Genomic DNA, 12804 nt, shown 5'->3' with positions numbered 1-12804 from the left:
GAATAATCTTAGGCTTTTAAATCTATTCTTAAAAGTCTGCTATGCCAGTGATGGCGGTACTAATCTGAAGTAATCTGGGGTTTAAATAAGACTGAGCAAATCATCTAAATCACTCAGTACAGTCTGTTGTATCAACGTGGAATCCGATCAATTATTATGAGCATTGAACAGTAAGTCTTTCTTAGAAGAACAAGTTTCTTAGCAACCGCAAAGCCCAAACTCTTCACTTAACAAAGAAAACTGGAGTCAACACATTTCATTCACACATTTTTTTACTCCATGTTGGTTATTTGTTTATTCATTCATTAATATTTGGTTTTGGCAGTGCTGAGGATTGATCCCAGATTTATAAACTTATTAGTCAAGTATTCTACTATGAGAGACAATTATATCTCATGTCTTGAGTTTTTAATGTGTATTTATGCTGTATAATAACTTTAAAATATAGGCCTCTGGAAGAAACCTTAGAAAAACAGATCCTTTAAGAAGAGGATTATTTGAGACACCAAACACGAGTTTTGAATTCCCCAAACAATATTTTCCAAAAAAAAAAAATGAGAAGACAATAAAGATGCACTGTAACTTCTTCAGGTTGCACAGGTTTGTTAATAACTCTTGTTTAATGCCCCTTTCCGTCCAAGTCCATTCACAGTCCTGCGTCTTCTGATCACGCTGCTCATTCAGCACCAAGAGCCAAAACGTTTTCTTCCCATCTCATTAACTTTTTCTGCTTCAAGCAGTATCTTTGAGAAAGGCCAACTTGATACAAACATCAGATAAAAATTGCCTTGATGGACTACATTTCGAATTGCAAAAGCCAGTTCCCAAACTTCACGTGTGCCATCCTTGAAATCTGGGATTCCTGAAGGTTCTGCTGTGGCATCTGGAACTGGTGTTAATTCATCTCTTCCAAGCAACTGGGAAAGCTTGAGAAATGGGGCAAAACTCATCCAAGATAGTCAGCAACATCATATTATTTATTAGATAAGAAGTCTATGGTCATTATGATGGTTTTTAATTAGAGTGATCGTGCATTGTGTATATAAAATATTTCTTACATCTACATCTGCCTCATATACTAAACTCTCAGACACCCAGCAATACTTTTTCAATCAGACCGACGTGTGATCTTAAGCATATATTCAAGTTGCAGTTTGTTTTCAGGGCTGTCTCGGGTTCTAAGGTGGCTGCACTCTTAGCTGTTGAAAGGGAAGGACCGTGAGAAACAGAAGATCTCAAATGCAGGGGCTTCTGATCACCAACATCAAAGACCTGAGGCAGTAGAGCCTCAGGACAGCTGACTGCCGAGGGGCCTTCTGTCCTTGCCCACTAATGAAACCCAGTTTTTCTGTTTGCTTACAGCACAACTGTGAGGAACTTTGTCCCCTGCCACATCTACAGTGCTCCGTGTTAGCTGTCTTGTTTATTACAAATCTAAAGTCCGGTATTCCCTGGCGGTGCCCGTTCTCTGAATCTCTACCGTCGTAGTCCAGATGTTCTCATGGCACCTCAGTCTCAAGGTGGTTTAGAAAACTGCTAGGATTATCTAATCTCACTAATGTGTAGGTTTTATTTGTTCTAACATTTATGCAAATATTTGATAATCATAAATTTTTGAGATGATATCACTTATTTTCTGAGTTAAAAATAAATATGTTCAGGGGCGGGTGGGTGGGGAGGGGAACACCCTATAGAAGAAGGGGAGGGGGAGGGGGAAGAGGAAACCAGGAAAGGGAATAACATTTGAAATGTAAATAAAAAATATCCAATAAAAGAAAAAATAAATATTTTCTAGTGTAGAATTTACTTGTTCTTTTTATGAACATTAAAAATTCCTATTTAATAAACATTTATAATTCCTATTTCTTTTTTATTTTGATTATTGTGGTCTGATTGAAACTTATTCACTGCACTTATATTATTACTTTGCACTATTGTCATTATTTTGACTTGAGTGAATATTTATTTAAAAATGAGTCTATTTAAAATATTTTCATTGTTAATTTGTTCAACAGTCTAGGTAGTATACATGGATCGTTTCTGTTGCTGTTCTCATTTTTAAGAACTAGTATTAATTCTTTATAATTTTATTATAGACTTTTATGAGTTAATGTAGCCTTTTTTAATGCATATTTAGAATTAAGACTAGGTAACTAAATTTTGATATATAAAGTAATGTAATATAAAAATATGGAAAAAAACTACATGTAATAATGTTTTGCTTACAGAGATCACACAAACTTACCTCTGTTTATTTCCATATAATTTAGTTCAAATTATCTATGACTGTCTTAGATAAAAATCCTTAAATTTACTATCTCAGAATTTGCATGTAGTGATACTGATTCTTAATTTAATTAAAATCTGATTTATGGTTTGAGGTTTTTAAATTAACATTTAAAAATGTTAATTTGTTCATAGTCATTAGCGATCCACATAAACACCAAAAGAAATAAATGTGTTGGACTATATGCATAACTTGTAAACTTGTTTTATAATATTTTAAGCCTTCTAATACATTTACTTATATTTTCTACTTTTTCTATCAATCACTGATTAAAAAAACTATGCATTTTCTAATTGTATTTTTAGATATATTTCTGGCTCCAGGTTTGGATGTTTTGTTTCAAATTTTGCTTCAACATTGAATTTATTACTATAAACTTCAGATGCTTTTGAATTTAGTTATAAATTATTTTCTCTTTCTCTTTGTTTCCATGTTTTATGATATTTATGTTACATTATTATGGTTATATCAGTTTTCTGCTTACATCCATTTGTGACATCTGTTTTAGCACTTAATTAGGTATTTTATAAAGTTTAGTGACTTTAATCTTTTTGTTGAAGTGTATAATTACATTATTATTTGTGTTTATTTATTCATTTTATATTTAAATGTTTTATATTACCATAGTCATATATAATCAAAGTACATAATATTTTTGTAATATTTGTATTTAGTATGGAAATATTGGATAAGGCTAATCAGCTTATACAGAAATGCCAGAACATATTTCTTCTGCCTGCTCAACTCTAGCTTTGTATACTTAGACCAAATCTTTACATTCTTTCTAACTTTGAATCTCGAGCGTTGTTATCTCTACTTCACCAATTGTCTTACAGTCTACATATTTCTAAAGATATACAGTATTTTTCCTTACATATAGAGATTTTTAAACCCGATGCATGAATTTTTAAAATCATGTGTATGGTAATGGAATTTTTACACAAACACCATAAAATCTTAAATCAGTATGACACAGGCTTATAGATCTCAATCTTCATCAAAGGATAAATAGAAGGTTAAAATGTTAAAATGCAGTTTGTGCACCAATAAGTGTTATGCAGTGCATTTATTATGCAGTAAGTATTCATGTTTGAACTCATATCTAAAATTCTTCATTTGTTTTCTGTTTGAACAACGTGTCCTTTAATAGTCCCTATTCCCTATTCTATCTTTCTTTTTATAAATTAAGTATTCATATTTCATTATATCCATACATTTTCCTTACCAACTTCAATTTGATCTGATGATTTCATGATTTGCAATATAACTTTAACATATCACAGGCAACGTTCAATGACATGTAATTTTACATAATATAAAAACATATTTCATTATAGTAATATTCATTGATATTTTTAAAATTGTACATTTTGATTTTCTTAGATATCAATCTAGAATAGTTTCAATAAGTTTTATAACAAAATTAGGTTTGTAAGGAAATGAAATAGCAAAGCAAAGAGTCTTTATATTTGCCCCAATGTGTAGCATGCCTGTTGCCTTCATTTTTATGTATAACCTTTAATATTCCATTTTTAATCTTTCAATGTTTGAAGAATGTGATGTCTCTAAAATTAGAAAAAAATTGTCTTGATCTTTAAATTCCCAAAGATATTTTTATCATTAATCTTTACTTTTATTTTTCATCTTTTGGAATGCAAAAGATAAAAAAATCTTTATTTTTGATTCCTATTTCAAAGTTTTTGTCCCAAGGGAGTGATGGTAGCAGGAGCTTGAGGAAGGAACTAGTTACATTGTATCTGCAGGCAGGAAGGATAAGGTGATGAATGTTGATATTCAGGTAACTTTCTTTTTACACAGTCTGGAACCTATCCTCGTCTTAGGGTGGGTCTTCCCATTTCAATTAAGCAAATGTAGAAAATGCCTCACGGGTATGAGTGAGCATGGGTGATCCCATGACTATCATAGCTCCTCATAAATATCGCCAACTTTTACTCATCTGAAGCAATGTTAAGATAGCCTTAACTTTAAGGAACTAATTGATGTACATAGATTCTAGGTGAGGAATTTTCTTTATTGAAGCACTATATACATTATCCCAGTACTCTCGTTGTCATTATTTTCCATGATAATTAACAGGGTGCTTACAAGTAATGAACTCAATTTTTCTGGTTGATTTATTTATACAATCCATGTTGTTATTATTGCCTTTGTATATCTACCTTCTTGTTTTTAATTATGATTTTTTTAATTTTTTGATATGTAATTTTTTACTTTTACCAAATTTAAAAATTTATAAGCATTATTTGTTGAAAAACTGTGTTAGCATACCTAACATGCTGGGATAACAATTAAATGCACTTCTGTTGTTTTAGAAAAGTAATGACTTAATGATACATCCCTAGATGTGTATCATTTTTGTTTGGTCACGTTTTCCCCGGTACCCTCTCCCTGTTATTACCCCACATTTACATTTATCTTGTAAAAAGAATCTTTTCCTCTGCTCACTAATGTTTTCTTGCATATCTGTACTATAACACAGTAGAGAGAAATAAGGAAGGAAGTAGCTGAATTTTTCCACATGCCTTCTCATCTTACAAAACATTCTTCTGGGGAGTAAAGCAGATTTGTAAGTATAATTGATATCAAACTTTTTAATGCTAAAAATTCTATTACTTTAAATATTTTATTAAAGTCAATAAATTCCTTTTTGTATAACCTGATTGGGTTATTTATTTCTATTTACTATATAAAGTTCACGATATCATTTGATAACATCATCACACATTTGGTAACTGTTTTTAATACCTTTTTATAAAACTTACTGTACATTATAACTTTCCAGTTTGCAAGATGTCATTCACCCTATGATATCATATTGCAAAAACACCAATGTGAATTGAATAAAACAAATCAATAATTACTTAAAATTTTAGAAACTCACAAAATTAGAGGAGGGAGATGTATGTAAGTGAAGCAGTAAGAGTTTCCCTTGTATCTCCCCAGACAAGAACCACAATGGCTGACACAGTAGCCAACACAACAGAATACATGGAATTCCTCCTCATGGGATACCCAGATGAACAGGTGCTGCAGACATTGTGTGCCACACTTTTCTTCTTGCTTTACCTGGCAGCACTAGTGGGAAACCTCCTCATTATCACCGTTACTACTGTAGACAAGCATCTCCAGTCCCCTCTGTATTTCTTTCTGAAGAATTTGTCCCTGATTGACATCTGTTATATTTCTGTCACTGTTCCCAAATCCATCATGAACTCTGCGACTAACACCCATTCCATCACCTTCCTGGGATGTGTTTTACAAGTTTTCTGTGTTATATTTTTGGCAGGCACTGAATTCGCCCTGCTCTTAGTGATGTCCTATGACCGCTATGCTGCCATTTGCTTCCCTCTGCACTATGAGGCCATAATGAGTAAGGATGCCTGTGTTCAGATGGTGGCAGCAGCATGGCTCAGCGGGTGTGTCTATGGGTCCGTCCATGCCACAGGAACATTCTCTGTCCGTTTTTGTGGTCCAAATGTAGTGTATCAGTTCTTCTGTGATATCCCATCACTTCTTAGACTTGCTTGTTTTGGAGACCAAATTCTAGAATATGTGTTTATTATTACTAGCTGTTGTTTTGCCTTCGTGTGTTTTATATTGATGGTTATTTCCTATGTTCACATTTTCACTATTATCCTAAGAATCCCTTCCACACAAGGAAGGTTTAAAACCTTCTCTACCTGTATACCCCATCTTACTGTAGTGACCTTATTTCTCTCTTCTGGATTTGTTGCATATTTAGGCTCAACAGCAAAATCCCCATCATCACTGAACGTCTTTATGTCAGTGTTCTACTCTCTGTTACCCCCCAGCCTGAATCCTGTGATTTATAGCTTTAGAAATTCAGATGTAAAAGTAGCCCTACACAACATTTTTGGTGAAAAAATGATCACATACCTCTAAATCTTGAAAATATTATGTACTATAAAACAAACTATATAAAATTATCTGTTCATTCAAACCTGTTAATAAAATTATTTGCTATATGCTATAGTATCTTGCTCTAACAAAAAAAAAGATTCACTTTATAATGTGATGTGGGACTGAATATTAGAGGATTTTAAATTACAAATTCAGAGGAAATCTTCCAAATATTATGTCTATATCAATATTAGACATAATATTATTAAAATAATATTAGAATAATATTTTTCATTTCATAGCCATATATTTACCAATACCACTCATTATATTTGGATTTCTTTTTTGGCACTGTATCTCAAATATAAATATTTCATGATAGGTTCCTTTAGCCATTTTCCTAATTTTATCATTGTGACAGTTAAAAGTTCCTAGAGTGAAGAAGTCCTAGAATATTTTTCTTATTTGTTTTTTTAATTTTTAATTTTTTATTTTGTAATTTCATTTTATATTTACATTTCAAATGTTATCCCATTTCCTGGTTTCACCTCCAGAAATCCGTGATCCCACCCTCCCCCCTGCTTCTATGGGGGTGCTCCCTCACCCACCCAGTCGCTCCCTCCCACCTCCCCACCCTGACTTTCCCCTACACTGGGGCATCAAACCTTCACAAAAACAAGGGCCTCTCCTCCCACTGGTCCCCAACAAGGCCAACCTCTGCTACATATGGGACTGGAGCCATAGGTCCATCCCTGTGTTCTCTTGGGATGGTGGTTTAGTCACTGGGAGCTCTGGGGGGTCTGGTTAGTTGATACTGTGTTCTTCTTATGGGGTTACAAACCCCTTCAGCTCCTTCAGTCCTTTCCCTAACTCATCCATTGGGGATCCTGTTCTCAGTTCAATGGTTGGCTGCAAGCATCCACCTCTGTATTTGTAAGGCTCTGGCAGAGCCTCTCAGCAGTCAGAGATATCAGGCAAATGTCAGCATGAGCATGTCCACAATATTGTCTGGGTTTGGTGTTTGTATATGGGATGCATCCCCATGTGGGACAGTCTCTGGATGGCCTTTTAGTCTCTGCTCCACACTTTGTCTCCATATTTCCTCCTGTGAGTATTTTTCTTCCCCCTTCTAAGAAGATCTGAAGCATCCACACTTTGGTCTTCCTTCTTCTTGAGCTTCAAGTGGTTTGTGAATTGTATCTTGGGTATTCCCAGCTTTTGGACTAATATCTGCTTATCAGTGAGTGCATACCATGTGTGTTTGTTTGTGATTGGGTTACCTCACTCAGATGATATTTTCTAGTTCCATCCATTTGCCTATGAATTTCATGAAGTCATTGTTTTTGATATCTGAGTAGTACTCCATTGTGAAGATGCACCACATTTTCTGTATCCATTCCTCTGTTGAAGGGCATCTGGGTTCTTTCCAGCTTCTGGCTATTATAAATAAGGCTGCTATGAACATAGTGGAGCATGTGGCCTTGTTATATGTTGGGGCATCTTTTGTGTATATGCCCAGGAGTAGTATTGCTTGGTCCTCAGATAGTACTATGTCCAATTTTCTGAGGAACCTAAAAAAAATATTCATAGGAGGCGAAACAGAGGCAAAGTGTGCAGCAGAGACTGAAGGAATGGCCATCCAGAGACTGCCCCACTTGGGTATCCAGCCCATATACACAGAGCCACCAGACCCAGATAACACTGCTGATGCTAAAGCTGTTTCCTGAGAGGCTCTGCCAGAGCATGACAAATACAGAGGCGGATGCTAGCAGCAAACCATTGAACTGAGAATGGGGTCCCCATTGGAGGAATTAGAGAAAGGATTGAAGGAGCTGAAGGGATTTGCAACCCCATAAGAACAACAATACCAACCAACCAGAGCTCCCAGGGACTAAACCTCCATCCAAAGACTACACATGGACAGACCCATGATTCCAGCTGCATATGTAGCAGAGGATGGCCTTGTTGGACACTAATGGAGGAGAAGCCCTTGGTCCTGCCAAGGCTCAACCTCCCAGTGTAGGAGAAAGTCAGGGTGGGGAGTCGGGAAGGGGTGGGTTGATGGGTGGGGTAACACCTTCATAGAAGAAGGGCGAGGGGAGGGGGCTTATGGAGGTGAAACTGGGAAAGGGGATAACATTTGAAATGTAAATAAAAATATATCCAATAAAAAAGTCCAAAAATATTTCAGTAGAAAAAATTCACATCCATAAATAATTCATAAACATTTAAAGTCACGCAAAAAAATGAAACTTTGAGCTAGGTTCATAAAATTAAATTTTAATTTAAAATTAAAACATAAAGTCTTGGAACCAGTTATCAACATGAAACTATAAATCTGTAAAAAGAATTAGCAGAAAGTTTTTGTGATTTTGAATTGAGCAAAGGTCTTTTTTAAAAGTTATATCATTTTTGAGAAAGTGTCTGACTTTATGTTAACCGGCCTCTCCTCAGATTCACAGCCCTCTTACCTCAGCTTTCTGTGTGCTCAGATTGAAAGAATGTACCACCACCATGTCAGCATCAAAAGTCTTTTATATAAGACAATGGAACAGCAATCAATACATGAAAAACTAATGCACTGCATTTAATTAGAGCTCTATTCCTATACAGGTGTAATTCTGAGGTCTGCCCTCCATCCCCAGAATAGCTATAGCTATTTTGTTCCATGCCTGCCAGCTACTTAATGTTGCTACAAAATGCCTGCCAGTCATTGACACAGAAAAATAACTCAACTCAGAGCAGGGTCAAGCTGACCACATCCCCTGTTATTTTCTGTATGTTCTGAGGTTTGTGTAGAAATTTGACAACCATGAGCCCCACTTAGGACCAATCAGATTGAAGGTCAGTTAGAACTGTTCTGTCTGACCGGCCAAATGGCTTGAGTCTGAGTTGACCACCAGGCATCACTTCCTGAACCTGCACATGAGCTTCTTTGCTTTTCTCCTCTATGAGCTGGCCCTGCGGAATGTTTGGGGTTGTAGTTCCAGCCCCGGTATCTGAGCTCACGGTCCTGGTCGATCAGCGTTCATTCAATAACCATCCCTACCTGACTGAGACTGGTGTTTATGTGGTTTGTAGGGTGACTCTTGGATCCCAACATTTAAAATAATGAAATGACAAACTAAAAGCCTGAGAAAATGTTTTAATCCTCATATTTCATAAGGGATGTTGTAAATATAACTTGTATTCTCCAGATGTAATTGTCTAGGAGGGTTATTGCCTCGGTCTGCTAACCTGGGCCTAGTCCTGGAAGCTTCCGGCCTCTGAACAATGTAATCCAGGCCGGGAGTATCTTCAGCCTCTGAGACTTAATGTGGAATAAGCTCACCTTTCCCGTTCTTTCTGAACTCTGCCTGCCTGGGTCATCTCAGCTCTTCTGGCTCAAAATCTTCTCCAAGCTGACTGGTTTCTCACTAAATTGCTTGGCCTCAAATAACTCTGACAATTTGTTCTTGTCTTCTGGCTTCTTATTCTCCGGCTTCAACTGCCTCTGCCGACCTGAACTGTGTGGATTCACGAACAAACTCAGCTGCACTCACTGCCCTCATTGCACTCCCAACTCCACTGAACAGAACTGACTGCCTCTTCCTGCACTGCTCCTTTACGCACCCTTTCCTTTCTCTCTCTTGTGAGAGTTGGTTATATCCATCTCTGAATCATTTTGTCAAACCGTTCTCTGACTCATCTCTTTATCTGCCCCTCAGTTAGAGGCCGCTTTCAAACGTTGTTTCTCCCCTCTACAAAACTAGCTTTTCCTTCAATGTCTGGGATTAAAGGTGTGTACTAAAGGTGTGTCTGTTTTCCAGGCCTAGTAATAAAAAGCAGTTTCCAAGTGTGGGTAATGTGCATAAGATTTAAACAAACACATCAAAAAACAAAAACATGCAGATAAAAAGTAAGCACATAAAAATATTTTGGGCATCACTTGCTGTTTAGCAAACACAACTTAAATCAAAATGAGACAACATTACAAATTTAGTAAAAAAAAGTTTACATCAAAAAAGGGAGAGAATATCATATGGTAATGAAAATACAGAGGATTTGAAACACACACTGAAAATGTAAACTGTAATGGAACATTACAATTTCAAAACATAGAAAAATGTACTAACTTCCCGGTATTTATTTCAGATAAATTAAAGAATATGTTCCTATCTCTCTCTCTCTCTGTCTCGCTCTCTCCATATGTACTTACATATATACATGAAAATATCCATAACAACTCTGTTTATAGTAGCCCTCAAATGAAACAGCTCAAATATTTATCAACACATAAATGGATAAGCAAATTATAGTACACTCATATGATATCTTAATATTATGTGATGTTACCCACAAATGAATTATAATTATATGAGCTAGATATATATCAAAATAGTTAAGAGATCCATAACCCTTCTAAGCCCCATTATGTGTGATTCCCAAGGAAAAGCAAGTTTACTACACAACAGAAGACAGATCAGAGCTTATCCAGGTGAGGCATTGTTTCGAGAGAAATGGGAAAGCATTATAAAGGCTTTCTCAGGAAGTGTGTGGCACAGTGCACACTTATTGTCTTGACTATGAGATGATCATACAAGTACACACATTTGTTAAAACAATATATTTTAATACTTCAAGTGAATGAATTGATAGGTTGCATGTTGATTAGACTGTAAAATCTGCTTAAAACAATTTATCAATGAAATTTATCTAATTTATTATTAATTTTGATTGTAAAATACCAATAACTAATTTATACATCACTGAATAGTTCGTATTGAAGCATTTTGAGTTTCTTCAACTTTGGGAAGATCTGTTTTACTGCTTCATGAGTTGCATTCAAGATAAAAATTTTCTGATTGTATAAGTATTTTTAATGATGAAGTTTGATTAGGCTCCTGTATATGAGGCAAAATAAACACATACCAATGCAATTGTCCATTCTTCCAGTTTACATTTTATTTCTCATCAGTCATGATTTCATTTATTAATAAATATATAAAAATAAAATATTTTATCTCCTAAATCAAAGACTTCAAAAAAGGAATTACTACTGTAGTATAAACCATGAGAATAACAGTGAATTGGAATAAAGTCCAGGTTAGCTTGTAAGACTTACATCCAGAGAATCAGGAAAAAAATCTCTGCCTGCTTCTCTTCAGGGCTTGCTTGACATCTTTGTTCCTCAGGCTGTATATGAGGGGGTTCAACATGGGGATGACGATAGTGTAGAAGATAGATACCACTTTGCTCTGCTCCATGGAGGAGACAGCACTGGGCTGTGCATACATGAAGAAAACAGTCCCAAAAAACAAGCAGACACCAATCAAGTGGGAGGCACACGTGGAGAAAGCTTTCTGGCGTCCCTGCACTGTGCGGATCTTCAATATTGTTGAAATGATGTAGATGTATGAGACAAAAACAGTCAGGAAGGTACTGACAATAATGGAACCACATAAAGCAAGAAGAACCAGCTGGTTTATAAAGGTGTCTGAACATGAGATGGATAAGAGTGGTGGGACGTCACAGAAGAAGTCATTGATCTCATTGGACCCACAGAAAGACAAAGTGAAGGTCATTGTGGTTTGAGTGACAGCGTTCACCGCACCCCATGAGTAGGACCCTGATACTAGGAGTCCACAGACCCAGCGAGACATACTCACAGAGTATAGGAGAGGGTTGCAGATAGCAATGAAGCGGTCATAGGCCATGGCAGCCAGCAGAAAAGCTTCCGTGGTACCAAAAAGAGACAAAAAGAAGAATTGCGTAGCACACCCACCAAAGGATATTGTGTGGTCCTGTTTCAAGCAGTTTATCAGAGCTCTAGGAGCAATTGTGGAGGAATAGCAGATGTCCAAAAAGGAGAGGCTTTGGAGGAAGGCATACATAGGAGTGTGGAGGTGTGCATCCATCCTGATAATTATAATCATGCCAAAATTTCCCACCACTGCTATAACATACAAAAATAAAAAAATCAGAAATAGCAACATTTGTATACCAGGACCTCCTTTGAATCCAAGTAGAATAAACTCTGAGACATGTGTAAAATTTGTCATTTTATAATCAGAGCCACTGAGAATGGAAAAGAAAGAGGAGATACACGAAGAAGAAAAAGTTCATACTTTACTACCTATAGGATTAAATTAAATTATAGACTTTTGCGTAGCATTAGAATCATTCTGCTTATAACCTTGGTCTACTGTGTTCCATTTGCCATGAAAAATAGGAAAAGGTACAGCTGCAGGAGAAAGGAGTTGGAAATAAATAAGTATTGGTATACAAAGAAGCAGCATCTATGACTATATCAATAATATGCTCACCTTATCGGCAACACTAAGGACCTGAAACTATGAGGTATGTTAAATCACGTAATTACTTTATTCTTAATTAATAAAATACAGATAAATCTCAAAATTTAAGGGTTACAGGTATAGCTCAGTGGTAAAGTGTTTGCACATAGTCCCAAGGTTCTAAATGCAATCCCTAGAAACATAAAAAAGCACAGAAACAGACATGGGGATAAATGAGACAAAACGACTAATTCAACTACACAATTTAAGAATTGTTATATTGAGTGCACTATGGAGATGCTGGCAAGTTATAAGTACTGTGCACAATCACTTCACCTAGAGTCTCGTGTTTCAATATTT

At 35.9% G+C, this 12804-nt stretch overlaps 2 protein-coding genes across 2 annotated transcripts; one reads left to right on the top strand and one right to left on the bottom strand.

Moving 5' to 3' along the window:
* The first annotated feature begins 5263 nt into the window (after nt 1-5263).
* On the top strand, nt 5264-6211 carry LOC116883308 (olfactory receptor 14A16-like). Its single transcript, XM_032884362.1, has one exon. It carries the CDS (start codon nt 5264-5266, stop codon nt 6209-6211), a length of 948 nt encoding a protein of 315 aa, XP_032740253.1.
* Nucleotides 6212-11283: 5072 nt separating this feature from the next.
* On the bottom strand, nt 11284-12210 carry LOC116884020 (olfactory receptor 12-like). The gene has a single exon (XM_032885258.1). It carries the CDS (start codon nt 12208-12210, stop codon nt 11284-11286), a length of 927 nt encoding a protein of 308 aa, XP_032741149.1.
* Nucleotides 12211-12804: the final 594 nt, after the last annotated feature.

This window comes from Rattus rattus, chromosome 14 (genome assembly GCF_011064425.1).
Source record: "Rattus rattus isolate New Zealand chromosome 14, Rrattus_CSIRO_v1, whole genome shotgun sequence".
Lineage (NCBI taxonomy): Eukaryota > Metazoa > Chordata > Mammalia > Rodentia > Muridae > Rattus > Rattus rattus.
Note: the sequence above shows the minus strand (reverse complement) of the source record. Positions and strands in the feature narration are given on the sequence as shown.

Coding starts and splice junctions, on each gene's coding strand:
- LOC116883308 (XM_032884362.1), top strand. CDS start 5,264: ATGGCTGACACAGTAGCCAACACAACAGAATACATGGAATTCCTCCTC.
- LOC116884020 (XM_032885258.1), bottom strand. CDS start 12,210: ATGACAAATTTTACACATGTCTCAGAGTTTATTCTACTTGGATTCAAA.